Source organism: Vicia villosa, linkage group LG4 (assembly GCF_029867415.1).
Source record: "Vicia villosa cultivar HV-30 ecotype Madison, WI linkage group LG4, Vvil1.0, whole genome shotgun sequence".
Lineage (NCBI taxonomy): Eukaryota > Viridiplantae > Streptophyta > Magnoliopsida > Fabales > Fabaceae > Vicia > Vicia villosa.
The window spans coordinates 184,979,395-184,997,545 of NC_081183.1; the positions used below are offsets into that span (position 1 = coordinate 184,979,395).

Below are 18,151 nucleotides of genomic sequence, written 5' to 3' on the forward strand. Positions count from 1 at the left end.
TAGTAAATATGGGATGCATTGACAAGACTTATCGTAGCTTTAGTGAAGTTCCAACAAATCTAGTGAAATTGTTGGAAGCTGATAAAACTTTGGGTGTTTCCTCTCCGAAAGTTTTTGTGTAGTTGTTATTTCTTTTTTGGACCCCGAGACCCTCTTTACTATAAAAAAAACGACCATTCATTTAAAAAAAAACAATAATTATTAACTTATTAATTGTATTAATGGAAATTTTAGTTAATAAATTAATGGCAAAATTATACGCAGGGTCCTTTATCTTATTTTTTTGTAACAAGGTGGTCCTTTAAGTTTATTTCGCTACAAAGTGGTCCTTTATCTTAACTAATGTTTGCACCGTTTACCTTTTCCACAAACTCCGTTCCAAAAACGCTTAGGTGGCAGTAACCATTGCTGATGTGTCATTTAACTCTAGTGAACTAGTTATTTGTCACATGCCAAAATAGGATTATCCCTAATTTTCAAATTAAACCTAATTTCAAGTCGTGTGACTGAACCCAGAGCTTGAAGACGAAGACGACAAGCCACTAGAGACGAACACGAAGCGGCTTGGAGACGAACACGAAGCGGCTTGGAGACGAACACGAAGCGACTGGAGAATCGTAACTCGTGTGAGCAAACGAAGCTGACCTAGGTAAGAAAGCTGCATTTCCAGTTTTTATTTTGTGTGTTTGGTTGTATGTTTAGGTGTAATGTTACGTTGATAGTAGCTTGATGTGTTGATGTTAGAGTTTGTTGTTTATTTGATTGTTGGGTCTGGAATTTCATACTGTTAACAGGTAATGGATGGGTTTAATGTTGATTTTCACCATGGGGGGTATTTTGATGGTGACAAATATGAAGGAGGGGAACTGACTAACTGGACGTGTGATGGTGATAGATGGAGTTACTTTGAGATCTTAGGGATTGTGAAAGAGATGAAGTACGAAGGGGTCTTGGAGATGTGGTATGACTTTGCTGGAACATTGAAGCCGTTAGAAGATGACTTTGGTGCAATAGAAGCACTTAATTGGTCCAAGACTAATGGGAAGGTAAAAATATACATTGTCCACCCTATATCTCAACCTGAAATAATAGTGACCCCTGAGGAAGACCAAACTGAGGCCCAATTTGAGGCCCAAACTGAAACCCAACCTGAGGCCCAAAATGACAACCAAACTGAAACCCAACCTGAGGCTCAAAATGACAACCAAACTGAAACCCAACCTGAGGTCTAAAATGATGACCAACCTGAGGCCCAAAATGATGACCAACCTGAGGCCCAAAATGATGACCAACATGATGCCCAAGGTGATCCACAAGTTGATGTGCAACCTGAAATTCAAACTGATAACCAACCTGACAGTGATGATAGTGCATTGGGGCACAGGTTTGATGACTCAGATGATGAGGTCCTAAATGATGGATTTGATGAAGTATTGGTAGAAGAATGTGTTCAACCTGTAGATGAAATACTAGTAGATGAAACACCTGTAAGTAGAAAGAGGAAGGGTGGGAGACCCAAGACCAGTAAGAGAGCAGGTAGTTCCAAGAAACATAAGGGAAGACCAAAGAAAAAAAAAGTGTCTGAACTTGGTTCAAGGGAAGTAGATGTTGAACCACCGAGTGATGAGGATGTTCTTGACTTTGGAGTTAGGGAAAGGAGTACAGGTAAGAGGTCGTGTAATGGTTTGTCAGATTCTGACTATGTAACTGAAGAGCTAGAAAGTGAAGATGAAATGAGTAGTGATTATTCAGATGAGGGTGAGAAGGCTAAGCATCCATCATTTGTTGCACCTAAGAATTTTAATGACTATAAGTGGGTCTTAGGAACATTATTTTCAACAAAGGAGGAGTTTAAAGAAGCTGTTGCAAGTTATGCTGTCCACAATGGTAGGGATTTAAGGTTTGTCAAGAATGACAAAACAAGGGTAAGAGTGGGCTGCAAGGAAGGATGTGGTTGGGTTGCTTTGTGTTCTAAATTGTCTAATGAGGATACATGGCAATTGAGAACATTAAATGACAACCACACTTGTAATAGAGAGTTCAATGTAAGGATGTTTAACACCAACTGGCTTGGAAAGAAGTTATACTCAACTGTTAGAATTAACCCTCATGTGAAGTTAACTGCTATATGTGAGAAAGTGCATGAGAAATGGAATGCTGGTATGAATAGGATGAAGGCTTATAGAGCAAGGAAGGCAGCACTCAACATTGTTGAAGGTTCATTCAAAGAGCAATATAGAAGACTATATGACTACACACATGAGCTGTTAAAGTCTAACCCAAACAGCACCATCAAATTGAATGTACAACCAACTGAACATCAACCTGAAGAGCATGTTAGCAGACCACTACTTCCAAGCTTTCATAGGTTGTACATGTGTCTGGATGCTTGCAAGAAAAGTTTTCGTATTTGTAGACCAATAATTGGAGTTGATGGATGTTTTCTAAAGGGTAATTATGGAGGTCAGATACTTGCAGCAGTTGGTAGAGACCCCAATGATCAAATGTTGCCCATTGCAGTGGCTGTTGTTGAAGCCGAGACTAAAGAATCTTGGGCATGGTTCTTTGAACTACTTGTCCCAGACTTGGGGGGTCCAGAAATCTGCAAGAATATCACATTCATTTCAGATCAGCAGAAGGTAAATGTTTTTAATAAAGTCCTTAATGTTTTTAAGAATATCACATTCATTTCTGATCTGTTTTTTATTCACATATAGGTCCCTCTGCTTTTTAAAAACATTCAGATCTGCAAGAATATCAAGTCCTTAATGTTTTTAAGAATATCACATTCATTTCAGATCTGTTTTTTATTCACATATAGGTCCCTCTGCTTTTTAAAAACATTCAGATCTGCAAGAATATCAAGTCCTTAATGTTTTTAAGTTGTCACATATAGGTCCCTCTGCTTTTTAAAATGTAACAAATGTGTTAGTTTTTTGATGTTTTTTATCTGCTTTTCAATTGCATTTAATTAATAGGGGCTATTACCTGCACTAGAGGAGTTGTTACCTGGCGTTGACCAGAGATTTTGTGTAAGACATTTGTATAGTAACTTTAGAAAGAAGTTTCCAGGAAAGCAATTGAAGGAAATCATGTGGAGGGCAGCCAAGGCAACATACCCCCAAGCTTGGGAAAGGGAAATGAGGGAAATGAGGAAGGTTAATGAGGAGGCCTACAAACATTTGTTGAAGGTCCCCCCAAGATTTTGGAGTAAGTCTATGTTTAAGTATAGAACCAAAAGTGATGTGTTAGTCAACAATATGTCTGAGACCTTTAATAGTGTTATATTCGGTGCAAGACAAAAGCCTATTGTAACAATGTTAGAGGAAATCAGAGGGTACCTAATGGATAGATGGGCAACTAACCGGGCAAAGATAGAGGATTACAGTGAATCTGTATTACCAAGAATTAAGAAGGGACTTGAAAGAAGACAAGAAATATCAAGGTTCTTTATAGCAAGGTAATTTTTACCCTTTACTAAATATATGTTGATGATTTATTTAAGCTCATATGAGTAATTTGTTGTATAGGTTGTCAGGTGGCATGATTTATGAAGTGAGGCATACAAATATGACTGGAGAGAAATACACAGTTGATCTAAAGAAGTTTGAGTGCTCTTGTAGGAGTTGGATGCTCACTGGCATTCCTTGCTATCATGCAATTAGTTGCATCCAAAGTAGATCCGAAAGCCCAACTGACTACATTCCCTCTTACTATAGGAAGGATACTTACCAGGCTTGCTACCAACCATTGATTTATCCAACAAATGGGGAAAACTTATGGGAGTTGACACCATATCCTGATATACTTCCACCACCAACCAGAAGAGCACCAGGTAGGCCAAAAAGAAGGAGAAACAAGGATGCTGATGAAAAGAGGAATGATGCAACACATGTTTCAAGAAAGGGGCTGCCAAACAAGTGCAGAGTATGTGGTATGTCTGGACACAACAAAGCATCTTGTCCAGCTGCTCCAAGGCAATCCCAAACTGTCCCCAATGTGGAATCCCAAACTGCCACTAATGTTGAACCACAAACTGCAACCAATGTGGAATCACAAATTGTCCAATCTCAACCAATCCAAAGAATGCAAACAAGACAGTCATCTCTAAGCCAGCCCCAAGTTGGTGAAGCCCCAACAACAAGAGTCCAGACACGACAAACCATCACAATTGCTCAGTTGCTTGCAATGAGAAGGGCAAGACAAGGATCAACTGCTGCATTTCAGCCACCAACAAGCCAGAGACCAAAGTTGGCCATAAAGAGAAAGGGAAAATAGATGATACTGCATTCTGTTGGATAGATGATACTGCATTTTGTTTATTTTGTGTTTTTTTGCATGCTGTACTTATGTAATCTTGTTGGATTGTTACTTTGTATTTTGGATCTGATGTTGATGTACTGATGTAATCTTGCTGTACTCATGCTAGACCTTTAATTTTGAATATATGGTTCTTATTTTGGAGTTTGGTCCTAATATGGATCTAAAACATATCTGATTCTGCCTTTGTATTTTGAGTACTATATCAATGTACTATATCAATGTATTTTGAAGACCTGGTTGTTTCAATCTATTAAGTTCTTCTTTAGGTTATTTTTTGAGGTACCAAATATATAAACAAAACCTGTAAATTATATTTAAGATTGTAACAAAACAGGACTATTTGTTTTAAATTTGTAACAACCAGGTCCTTCTACTTATCTTGTAGTAACATAATTCGTACATTGGTCAATGCAGAATGTTATACAAATACAACACAAAATATGCAGAATTGATACAAATACAACACAAAATATGCAGAATTGATATAAATTAGCTTCATGTTTTACACTGCAGTACAATTTGGTTATTCATTCACCATTGCTTGATCAAAGTAAACATCAACCCTACAACAAGCATAACTAAAAACATAATGACATAGACTTGTAGCTTCATCATTTTTATGCAATTCTTCAGCATCTCATTGTCATCCTTTGCAGAGGCCCTTCTAAGCATCTTTATTTCTACATCTTTTTCTTCACATTTGAAACATTTGGAAATTACTGAAGCATGAATCCCTGGGTTGGTTTCATCATTGTAATGGTTCTCATACCACTCAAAAAAGTTGCACCCAACATTATCAGGTTCACTCTGTTAAAAAAACATTAACAAGTCAAGAAAATAAGTTAAATATGACTCAAGAAAATAAGTTAAACTTACCACAAAGTATCTACATCCCCAAAATAGCTTCCCAAGGTTCCTTCCTTTCTTCTTAACTGTTCTAACAACTGCTTTGGCTCCACACGAACAAGTGGGTGCAATTTCATATTGAGAAGCACCTGAAATGAATGTATTAGAGCTCTGACTTCTTCGATTTGGACCGCTGCTACCATATGAGGCCATTGATTGAATTTGGGGAAGTTAGGGTTCTAAGCAATTTGAAATTGGGGAGATTGAATCCTACGTATTTCAGACCTAATATAGAATAAATATTATAATTAATGCTTATTCAGCACTGTTAAGTGACACATCAGCGCCGTTACTGCCACCTAAGCGTTTTTGGAACGGAGTTTGTGGAAAAGGTCAAACGTGCAAACGTTAGTTAAGATAAAGGACCACTTTGTAGCGAAATAAACTTAAAGGACCACCTTATTACAAAAAAATAAGATAAAGGACCCTGCGTATAAATTTGCCTAAATTAATCAATTAGTATAATTTTTATTATTGAGTGTTTATATACCAAAAACTTTATTGATTACAAAGTTAGAATGAGAGATTAATTTTATAAAAAAAATGCATATTTAATTTACCTTATAACTTTATTAATAAAATCAATATTTTGGCTGAGCAGTAGTTTACAATATCAATTTTAATTATATATTTTTTACAATATCTATAAAGTTTAAAAATTATAAATTTATAATTTTTTATGACGAGCCTATTGTGTTAAGTATTAATATTTTTATTTAAAAAAAAGAGAAAATAATTGAGGCTTATGCATGGCTAATATTATAATGTCAATTTTGTATTATTTTATTAATAATATAATAATAATATAATAATACTTAATTATTTTAAAACATCAATACTTATCGGAAGAATACTTAATTATTTAAAAATGGATTTTTATTTTCTATTTAACTATTTTTTTTAGTAACTAAGATATATTATACGGAGAACTAAGAGTTCTCAAAACCTGTTACACAAGAAAACGAGATAAACTCGATAAAAAGAAATTACAAACCAATTGACGCTACGAGAGAAAAAACGCCGATTCTTTAAAAAATCGTAGAAGTTGCATTTGGGATAAGTAATCTCCCCCATGAAAGACCATCTCCAAACCAATGTCTTAATGTTCAAAACCATATTAAAAACGCTCCAAGAATCTTTCAGGAAAATAATACCATTCTTAACTAACCAAATGCTCAAAGTTATAGCCAACCAAAATATTGTAGGGTCCTCGTTACATCCGACATATCAATCCACTCCGCCGTATCCCTCCAAATTAACTTTCCAATAGAACATGTGTTTCATTGTTTCAAGAGCATAATCACAAAAAGCACAATTAACAAAATCATTCAAAAAATTGATACCTCTAATCTTCAAGAGATCCTTAGTCGATAATCTATTGATTAAAAGTCTCCACCCAAAAACTTTGATCTAGAAAAGGGCATCCATACTCCAAACAAGGTTTAAAGCCTCAACATACAAACTATTAGTAAGGACCAAAGAATCTGAAAAAATCAGCATAGTAATTGTAACAGGATTTAACATAAAACAAGTCTTTATTATGGAGCTCTCAGCCAACTAATTCGCGGTCAACCGGACTGCACGTGGCAGAACCGACGACCACCTGAAGCTGCAGAAGATCAACGAAAAGGCCAGCCAGCGCTTAGAGCTGCTGCCGAGGGGATACCAAAACTCCCCCACCGCCAAAAGCCATCCCTCCAGGCTCCACCCCATGTTTAACCTTTTTATCCAACCAGTTAGATGATTAATCTAAATAGAGGGCTTTTACCCCATGTTTAACTATCTTAATGGATATTTTTAATTAGTAATTATTTTTATTTTTATTTGATGAAGAATAATATGTTTCAACTCTGAATTTAAATTTATAAATAAATAATATATTACCACAATAAAAAATAAAAGGACACATGCTTCCATATATAAACAAATATGTATTCAAAAAGCAATAGAATAGAAAAAAAATACAATACGATAAATGAAAAGCGTAAATAGTCAAAGCCTATGTTATATTTATTTTAGAATTTACATTATAACTTAAACGTGATATTCATCCATATGTATTAAAATTAAAATTATTATTTTAATTTTTTTAATTATACACTAAACAATAAATATTTTTAAAGTGTTAACTAATCTCTTCCTTTATGTATTATGAATCAAATCTCTACCAAATAATTCATAATCCAAATGAATTATTATTTTAGGTTCTAACAAATATAAATATATAAAATTTAAAAGATTACACTAATATATAAAATGTATTTAAGGTTTTTATATGAGTAATTTTTTGGACAAATATAATATATAATTTAAATGTATTAAATATTATGGAATTGATAAATAATATTAATTGTTTTTATAAAATTAACAGATAAAAGATTGTTCACAAACATTCGAAACTTTTTTTAAAAATTGGAAAAAGTATTTCATTATTTAAATTTTTGTGATATATGATTTTTTGATTATTTAATTCTCTTTGGATAATATCTATAAGATTGAAAAAAAATCATTAAATTAAAGTTTTTTCATTTTGATTGTTTCTCCATCAAGCGGAATTGTTTTATTGATATTCTTCAATTTGCGGATGACACTTTGTTGGTAGAGAAAGGAAATTGGAAACATGTTTGGGCTATAAAGGCGGTGCTTAAGACTTTTGAGTTGGTGTCGGGTTTAGGCATAAATTATCACAAAAGCAAGCTAATTGGGATTAATATTAATGTGGGTTTTTTGGAAGCAGCTTCGAATGTTCTCTCGTGTAAGATTGAAGATAGTAATTTCTTTTTTTTAGGGATTCCGGTGGGGTTTAATCCTAGAAAAACCGAGACTTGGGAACCTCTTTTATCCAAGATGAGAAACCGGTTGGCGAGTTGGAAAAATATATTTTTAAACTTAGGAGGGAGGATCACTTTGTTGAAGTCCGTGTTGTCCTTCTTCAAGATGCCGTCCAAGGTGGTTGTTGAAAGTATTTGTGGGTAAATATTTTCTGTAATATATCGTATCCACAGGGATTGGTTAATATCACTGCCGTTCTATAGTTGTTTATTTTGAGTTAAGAAATTTGGTTTGGTTTGTTTTATACTAATAATAATATCAAAAGCAAATAATAAAATAAAAGCAAGTAAAGGACTTTGTGTTAACAAATAAAGAAAGATGTTGAGTCTTTAGGGTTCATCAACCTAATCCTATACAATTATCAATTAATTCACAATAGAACAATCCTTTGAATCATTATCTTCACTTATCCTCAAATAAGATTCCATGTCTGCAAATCAAATTAGATAACTTTTACCGGTATGAGATTCGATCTCTCCAAATCACAATAACGATAATAGTAATTAAGAACGATAATTATGAAAACCCAATTACAATTCCATCTCTGCAAATTGCAATTGAATCAATATAGTAACCTAGGGCAAAAGTTAAATCCTTTCTTTCGATCAAAGATTCAACAATGATGTAAATTAAAAGCAAGGTTTCTTATCGATAATAAATTCAAACAATTGTTCACAGGGATTAATCAATGGTAATGTATATTCATAGGTTAACTACTACCTTAGACTCAACAAGAGGGATTTAGCTCTCCATAGACATGAAGAACATACAAGAATCAATGGAGGAATTCATCTTCATCAATAGAATGCCTTCAATTGATAAAGAATCCACCTTCTATTGTTATTCTCAGCTTCAGAATCAGATAGCTCTCCTAATTTCGCTCCCACAAAGTATATCTAACCACCTGGAAACTAGGGCTTTAAAACAGAACTTTTGGGCTTTTAACGCCGAGGCCGCGGCGCGGCAACGGGCTGGCGCGGCGCGCCCCTCAAACAGAAGTATTTTCGCGGCGCGCCTAGGAACTCTCGCGGCGCGCCCTTTGTACTTTCCATCTTTTTCTTCAGCCTTTGAGACTTCCAGCTTTCTTTCCTCCTCATGTTCTTCTTAAGTTCTTATTCAGCTCAAAACCTGCAACAATAACACCCACAAGTGATTCGATTTGCTTTACGCACGAACTAAACTTATTCAGTTCAATTCTTAATAAAAACCTATGGATTCATCACATTTTTGCATTGGTTTAGAGAAGAAATCACTTATATTAACACATGAATTTACCATTAATTTACTCCTAACAAACTCTCCCCAACTTAGAGTTTTGTTTGTCCCTAAACAAAATTACTTACCTCCAACAAAGTCTACCGACAATCATGCAACAATTCTTAAGTGGTTCAATCCAGTAACTAAGTCAAATACTCCTCTTCCACCTGCAAACTCAGAACATACACATGAAACAAACTTTGAAAGCAAATCACCTCCAGAAGTTCAAAACACTACACAATTGTAATTGAATCAGCACTAATCACTCTCATCAAAAAGCATGATGAATAAACGAGGGGTTAAACACTCATCCACACAATTAAATCAACAAAAATCCATATCATACGTTCAATGAATTGCTAGCATCAAGTCCTGTGAAATCTGAGAATCAGAAGGTCTTTCTCGGGTTGTAATGCGGTTTAGATTCAAAGAAAAGAAGATAATCAAGGGTTGTTCCTAATCTAGGGAAGCATCCAAATCATAACTCATTCCTTCTTTTCTATAACTTTAATTCTCTCACCCGTTCATCCTTTTCCATTCGTAGCTTGGTTTTTCTCTCTCACTTTTTTTTTTCAACAACTATTATATTCAAACGTTGTTCTTTTTCCATCAATTTTCTCTTTTTTTTTTCAAGCTACGAATTCTTTAGCCTTTCACCAATTACCACATATACTTACTCTTCTTTTGAGAGTGACTCTCCCCAACTTGGAGATCAACCTGTATTTAGATTATATGAATGCTCCCCTACTTTCTAAAAAAGGTCAAAGAGAAAACACATCACCAAATTTTATGGTTGATGGTCCAAAACAAAACTTTTTATTGAGATCAAAACTCACCAGGTATTTTCCTTAGTGCATATTATGATGCTTATCTTGACCTCAGGCTCAAAGAATGGTTAGCAACGGATCACACTCTCACAGAAGCAAATAAGTTTTTTTCATTGGAATAGGCTAAAAGAACTCTCAGATTCAAACAAGTGCCTAAATCACTTTCACAGATTTCCACAAACGATGCAACAAACGGTTTAGCATGATACAAACACGTCAAAATAATTGATGGTCTCCTGCATATAGTAAACAATGGAAAGCTTTCCTCACAATGGTTAAGGCTAAGCTGATCCAATAAACAATGTACCATAAAGAACTTCTGACAGTATTTACTAACACCTTAAGTTTCATTGCACACATTAAGAGTTTGAGTTCAAAAATTCATACCTGCTTTGTTACTTATTGAAAAAGAAAGTGAAACTGAAAAAGTTTGATCATTCACTTCCTACCACTTTCATACATGTTGCTTCATTGTTGATACTTTGCTTGAGATTCTCACTTTGTTATGGGACTACTTACTCTAACTGGGAGTACATAATTAAATAAAAACAGAAAATTTGAACAATTCAAAAATAAATAGCTCCACCCCCCAAACTTGAACTAAACATTGACCTCAATGTTTCGTAACAAGTCCGAGAGGGTGACTTACAGAGAGTAACGCAATATCAATTGCTGCCTCCTAGCTTTCACCAGACGGGTTCCCTGATTATTTCCTGAAATAAGATCAAACAAAATAAGACAAAACATTAAAAGTGTGGGTTACCTCCCACAAAGTGCTTCGTTTAACGTCGCATGGCTCGACGGTTCATGCTTTCAAGGAACTAAAAATTGTGCATGTTGCTCCATTCCCCTGAAGAAATCTTTTAACCGTTTTCCATTAACGGTTCTCCTCTCTTTTGTCAGTGGATTCTCTACCATAATGGCACCGTGGTCGCATATATCTTTTACTCTCAGTGGTCCAGACCATTTTGTTGTTGCTTTACCCGAGAGACGTCTTAGTTTTGAGTTGCACAGGAGTACCTCTTGTCCAACTTGGAAGTAGCTCGGAGGTTGATTTTTGTCTTCCTTGGTTGTTTCCTCAGTTGTATCGATTTGGAAGATATCACTCTTGTTCTTAAGATGCTTCTTGGCCTTGAACAGATTAAATTTTACCTCTTCATCTTGCACCCTTATTTTCATGATCCCTTCATCCAGATCAATAATCATTCGAGCGGTTTTCATGAATGGCCTTCCTAGAATCACAGGTACCTCATGATCCTCTTCCATGTCAACAACCACAAAGTCTACCGGGAAAAAGAATTTGTCTACTTTAATTAGCAGATCCTGAATCACTCCATAGGGTGAAGTGATAGACTTGTCGGCCAATTGTAAAGTCATACGAGTGGGCTTCATCACAATATTCCCTAGCTTCTTGACAATGGATAAAGGGATTAGATTGATGCTCGATCCCAGATCAATTAATCCATCGCCAGTGAAATTACCTCCAATATTTAATGGTAAGGTTACTCGCCCCGGATCGGATTCCTTTCTTGGAGTAGTTCTTTGGATTATAGCACTACATTGAGCATCAAGCACCACAGTTTCTTCATCTGTGTATCCCTTTTTCTTTGTGAGCATTTTCTTCATAAATTTAGCATATTTGGGCATTTGCTCTAATGCTTCGGCAAATGGTATGTTTATATGGAGTTGCTTGAAGATGCTCATAAACCTGTTATATTGCCTGGCATTGTCTGACTTTGACGGAGCGTGGGGGTATGGTAGATGTTGGCTTGGTATCACAGGATCTAATTTCTTTTTCTTAGAACTTCTTCTTTTCTCTGTCATCCCTCTTTCTTTCTTGGTCTCATCTATTTCTCTTTCAGCATCTTTGCTCATGGTGCTCACTATGATTTCATTCTCCTCATCTTCCGCAGCCTGATTATTATCCTCTTTCTCGGTATCATTGACTTCAACTTCTTTCTCAGCACCTTTCTGACCGGTTCTAGTCACCACTGCGTTACAATGCTCTTTAGGATTATCTTGAGTGTTGGCGGAGAATGTTGCCTTTGATTGAGTGGCTGCAATTTGTTTAGCCAATTGACCCACTTGAGTTTCCAGATTTTTAATTGCAGCTTCGTGGTTCTTCTGATTTGTTATTGACGTTTGAATGAACTGATTCACAGTCTCCTCCAACTTGGATTGTCCTTCTTGTTGCTGTTGTGGTGGTTGAGTGTATGGTTGAAATGCTTGTTGTTGATACCCTTGATTCGGTGGTCTTTGTTGGTACCCTTGGTTGTTGTATCTTGGTGGATAACCTTGTTGGTATGGCTGATTCTGATATTGATTCTGCCTTTGTCCTTGGTTATTGTTCATGTAGTTCACTTCTTCTTCTTGCACTGGTGGACAGAATCCTGTTTGATGATCTCCCTTGCACAATTCGCACCTAGCAACTTGATATGAATTAGATACCCCGTTCAGCTCCTTGATTTGTTGTGGTAGTTTAGACATTTGTTGTGTCAAAAGTTCCACTTGTGAAGTTAGCAATTTGTTCTGAGCAAGTAGAGCATCACTGTTGTTCAACTCTAACATTCCGGGTTTCTTATCTCTTACCGTTCGATCATGATTGCCTTGACGATCATTTAGAGCCATTCGCTCTATTATCTGAGTAGCTTCTTCAGGTGTTTTGGACATGAGAGAACCACCAGCTGTGGCGTCCAAAAGTGTCTTGTTTGTAGCTGTGAGACCGTTACGGAACATATGGATTTGGTCAACGTCTGAAAAACCGTGTCCTTTGCACTTTCTCAACATAGCTTTATACCTTTCCCATGCTTCATTCAAAGATTCATTACTACCTTGAGAAAATACTGCTATTGCTGTTTTTGCTTCGAAGAATCGGTTTTGAGAGTAAAACCTTTCCAGAAATTTTTCTTCCAATGTGTTCCAATTTGTCATCACTACCTCGGGTTGATCCAGATACCAATCCTTTGCCTTAGATAGCAAAGAGTGTGGGAACAACCTCTTAAATAATGCTTCCTCATCAGCTTGAGCGACACCCGTAGTACCCGCTAACTCATAGAATCGAGTAAGATGCGTGTACGGGTCTTCATGGTCCAATCCGGCGAAAGGACTTGCACAAATCAATTGTATGATACCGGTCTTCAGTTCTGTCGGTCGCCCGTTGGCGGCAGTTCTCGCAAACTGAGGATTGAGTCTTGGACTATTAGCACATGGACCATTAGCAGCCATGTTGCCAACAGTAGGTTGTATAAAAACTTCCGGTTCTTCCTCCGTGAATAGTTCGTGAAAGAAGAATCCTTCTTGCGACTCGTCAATGGTTTCAAGTTGTTGTGACGATGTCGCGGTTGCGTTGTCTCTTGCTTTTTCTATGTTCGCTCTTTTTCGTGCTTTGCTATTTAACCTCCTAGCGGTCCTTTCGATCTCGGGATCAAAAAGAAGTTGATCGCTAGAAACTTTGCTGCGCATACACAATCTTCTGCAAAACTAGCAAACACGTGAAACAACCAAATAGAGAAAATAAAAATTAAAACTCAAAATAAGAACTATTGCAATGCATGCAATATTGACACCAATCCCCGGCAACGACGCCAATTTGTTGAAAGTATTTGTGGGTAAATATTTTCTGTAATATATCGTATCCACAGGGATTGGTTAATATCACTGCCGTTCTATAGTTGTTTATTTTGAGTTAAGAAATTTGGTTTGGTTTGTTTTATACTAATAATAATATCAAAAGCAAATAATAAAATAAAAGCAAGTAAAGGACTTTGTGTTAACAAATAAAGAAAGATGTTGAGTCTTTAGGGTTCATCAACCTAATCCTATACAATTATCAATTAATTCACAATAGAACAATCCTTTGAATCATTATCTTCACTTATCCTCAAATAAGATTCCATGTCTGCAAATCAAATTAGATAACTTTTACCGGTATGAGATTCGATCTCTCCAAATCACAATAACGATAATAGTAATTAAGAACGATAATTATGAAAACCCAATTACAATTCCATCTCTGCAAATTGCAATTGAATCAATATAGTAACCTAGGGCAAAAGTTAAATCCTTTCTTTCGATCAAAGATTCAACAATGATGTAAATTAAAAGCAAGGTTTCTTATTGATAATAAATTCAAACAATTGTTCACAGGGATTAATCAATGGTAATGTATATTCATAGGTTAACTACTACCTTAGACTCAACAAGAGGGATTTAGCTCTCCATAGACATGAAGAACATACAAGAATCAATGGAGGAATTCATCTTCATCAATAGAATGCCTTCAATTGATAAAGAATCCACCTTCTATTGTTATTCTCAGCTTCAGAATCAGATAGCTCTCCTAATTTCGCTCCCACAAAGTATATCTAACCACCTGGAAACTAGGGCTTTAAAACAGAACTTTTGGGCTTTTAACGCCGAGGCCGCGGCGCGGCAACGGGCTGGCGCGGCGCGCCCCTCAAACAGAAGTATTTTCGCGGCGCGCCTAGGAACTCTCGCGGCGCGCCCTTTGTACTTTCCATCTTTTTCTTCAGCCTTTGAGACTTCCAGCTTTCTTTCCTCCTCATGTTCTTCTTAAGTTCTTATTCAGCTCAAAACCTGCAACAATAACACCCACAAGTGATTCGATTTGCTTTACGCACGAACTAAACTTATTCAGTTCAATTCTTAATAAAAACCTATGGATTCATCACATTTTTGCATTGGTTTAGAGAAGAAATCACTTATATTAACACATGAATTTACCATTAATTTACTCCTAACAGTGGTGAGGGAGTTCACGCGTCTTCAAAGTGGTTTTCTATGGGGGGAGGTGAGGAGAAGAGATGTATTCATTGGATTAGTTGGAGGGAGGTGACTAAACCTTTTGAGAAGGGATAGGGGATTTTAACTTGTCTCTTTTGTGTAAATGGAGATGGAAGATTATTCAAGGGGCGGACTCTCTTTGGTATAAGATATTAAAGGAGAGATATGGTGATTTGGTGATGAAGGTTATGGGTGGTGCCGTGGATCCTATAGAGAGGAGGAAGGCGTCGTTTTGGTGAAAGGATTTATTGAAATTGGGGAGTAACTCTTTTTTTGACCCGTTTGTTTCTTCTGGTAGGTTTGTTTTACGGAATGGCTTTAATATCCCGTTTTGGGATGTTATGTGGTTGAAAGGGATGATCTTGAAGGAGGTGTTTCCGAGTCTTTATGAGGCTTCTAGTTTGAAAATGGTGTCGGTAGCGGCTATGGGAGGTTGGGTGGATAATAGGTGGACTTGGGGGAATTATGGCATTTTGGGGAATCGGTTTCTTGTTCACGAGGTGCCGGTTGAATGGGGAGTTCTTCGTGGCTTTTTGGAGGAGTATGGGGAGATGGGTTCGGAAAAAGATGGGGCGGAATGGATCCCTTCGAGGGGTGATGATTTCTCGGTGGCTTCTTGTTATGAGGAGTATGCTAGTTACCGCATCCCTTTCGGCCCGAATGGTAGACATTGTGACGCAAAGAAATTGGTATGGAATTCGGATGTTCCTTTCAAGATAAAGGCGTTTGGGTGGAGGCTCCTTGCTAATAGGCTCCCAACAAAAGATCTTTTTGTGCTTAGAGGTATTCCGTTATCTTTTGATGCTTCCTTGTGCTCTTTTTGTAAGATTGACCCGGAGAATCGGGATCACTCTTTCTTTTCTTGTTCTTTTGTAAAGAATATATGAAGGGACATAGCGGTGTGGATAGGTAAAGAGGGGATAGTGGAGGAAGAGAGCCTTTCAAGTTTTATAGATTGGCACTCCTTTTGTATATCAAAAAAAGTATTGGTTAGGAAGGTAGATATTATATGGTTGGCTACTTCTTGGGCTTTATGGTTAAGTAGGAATGAGGTTTGTTTTAGGGAAGAGGTTTGGAATTTTGACGATGTCATTTGGAACATCAAAGCTTTGGTGTGGAGGTGGTCTTTTTGTGGAGAAAATACTCATTCCAATTTTTCTTATTATGATTTTGTCAAAGATCCGATCTGGTTCTTATCATAATGTCAATTGATTTGTATTTTCTTGTTCTGACTTGTGCCCCCTTTTGTAAACAGGTTGGAGAACCCTTAGTTCTCCAGTTTATATTATATTGTTTACTAAAAAAAAATTAATTCATTGATTAAAAAAATTTATCATTCAAAATTTGAGATAGGCCATAATTTTTTTGGATTTGTTTTTACGGTGATGAACTAATAATGCAATTTAGGTTTTATTCTTTTCTCTGTAATATGATTATAACTCATTAGATATTAATTTATTCTATTTTTTAATTCTATAACTTCTAGATTAATTACTATTTTATGTCTAAAATTATTTAAATGTAATTATTTATTATATACTATATTTCAATTTTATAATAATTTGTTATTAAAATTATTTAGGGTTTATAAAATGAGTTCACTACACCAAAATTGATATTTTATATCACCTATTATAATAGCACTTTTAAATAAAGTGCTATTAAAAAAGAAACAAACACATATATAATAGCACTTTAGTGTCGGGTGCTATTATAGGATATAGTGAATGTGATTTTGATAGCACTTCGTAAAAAAACGCTATTATTAAACTTCACTAAGATAGCACTTTATTTAAAACGCTATTAATATTCTTCACTATGTTAGCACTTTTTTAAAAACGCTATTAATATTCTTCACTATGTTAGCACTTTTTTAAAAACGCTATTAAAAATTGATACTTTAATAGCACTTTAAAAGTGCTATTAAAAAAAATACAATTACAATAGCGGCGCGGTTAATAGCGCTTTTAAGTGCTATCAAAAACAAAAAAAAACGCTATTAAATAGCTTTTTTGGTGTAGTGGTTAAAAGGTAGTGCACTGACAGTGTAAAACTATTTTACACTGTCATCCAATAGGGAGTCATGAGTGTGCCATATCATTAAAGTTTTTTTTTAAATAAAATAATGTTTTAATTGGATGCATGGTGGTGATTGGTTGACAGTGTAAAAATATTTTACACTGTCAGTGCATAACCCCTTTTCTCTTATAAAATAATATTATATGCTAATAAAAAATTAAATATTAACTATTATAAAAAAAGTAGTTTTATTTCTAAATATTAACTATTAAATATGACCTGGTTATAATCCGAGAGGATTGGTCTAGCGGTGGAGCTTGAGCCTCAAGGGCTTTTAAACATGCAATACATCCTCTCTTAACTATTTTTTTATTCTTTATTTTCCACTTGTTTATTATTTTTTTCTCAAATTAGTTACTGTTTTTGGTTTATTTTTTTATTCTTTATTTTCCACTTGTTTATTATTTTTTTCTCAAATTAGTTACTGTTTTTGGTTTGTTGTAGCAATCCTATTCAATCGATAATTGGCGGCTTTAATTCTTGGAACTCTTCAACCCCTTGCGTGACATTGTAAGGTATGAAACTGTTGTTCTGAATACAATATAGAAAACCATCTTTGTATTCTAAATAACTTTTCAATTACATTAGTTTGAATTTCATGGAACTCTGTCAGATGATCTACTATAATTTGTTTTCTGATTCTTTTATACCTTTGTTTCAGTATGAATATATCTAAAGGAACAAAACGAACAAAAATTACTCCTCAAATATTGATTGATATGGACGCGGATAGACTCAGTTCGTTACCAGATCTTATAATTGAAAAGATACTGTCCTACATTCCAATTAAGGAAGCAATTGGAACAAGTGTTTTATCTAGTAAATGGATTAACAAATGGCGCACACTCCCAAGTCTTGTATTTGATACATATTGTGTCTCAATTAAAGCTTCTGAAGACCGTTCAAATTTCAATATGAAGTTTGTGAAAATTATTGATCATGTACTTTTAGTTCATTATGGACCAATCAACGTGTTCAAGATCTGCGACTACTATAATAATCGCGTGAGTCTTAAAACCGATGTTGATCGATGGATTCTTCATCTAACAGGAAGGTCTATTCAAGAGCTTGTGCTGGAAGTTTGGATAGATAAACAATATCAAATACCTCAGTGCTTATTCTCT

At 35.5% G+C, this 18,151-nt stretch overlaps 2 protein-coding genes across 2 annotated transcripts in view; one reads left to right on the plus strand and one right to left on the minus strand.

The window, feature by feature from the left end:
• Positions 1-4,854: 4,854 nt before the first annotated feature.
• LOC131598506 (uncharacterized) lies at positions 4,855-5,659 on the minus strand. The gene is made up of 2 exons (XM_058871101.1): positions 5,200-5,659; positions 4,855-5,130 (listed from the first exon to the last, which is right to left on the minus strand). Exons 1-2 carry the CDS (start codon positions 5,380-5,382, stop codon positions 4,855-4,857), a joined length of 459 nt encoding a protein of 152 aa, XP_058727084.1. The 5' UTR covers positions 5,383-5,659.
• A 9,477-nt stretch (positions 5,660-15,136) lies between these two features.
• The window catches only part of LOC131598507 (F-box/FBD/LRR-repeat protein At1g13570-like), a 13,498-nt gene continuing 10,483 nt past the window's right edge, over positions 15,137-18,151 (plus strand). The window contains exons 1-3 of the mRNA XM_058871102.1: positions 15,137-15,183; positions 15,247-15,759; positions 17,689-18,140. Coding sequence (XP_058727085.1) covers positions 15,137-15,183; positions 15,247-15,759; positions 17,689-18,140 — 1,012 coding nt within the window. The remainder of the gene's footprint in view (positions 15,184-15,246; positions 15,760-17,688; positions 18,141-18,151) is intronic.

Bases quoted from the DNA above. Each gene is read 5' to 3' on its own strand.
- LOC131598506 (XM_058871101.1), bottom strand. From the start codon at position 5,382: ATGGCCTCATATGGTAGCAGCGGTCCAAATCGAAGAAGTCAGAGCTCT. The intron at 5,131-5,199 runs GTAAGTTTAACT...TTTTTTTAACAG, and splicing joins GGGGATGTAGATACTTTGTG to AGTGAACCTGATAATGTTGG.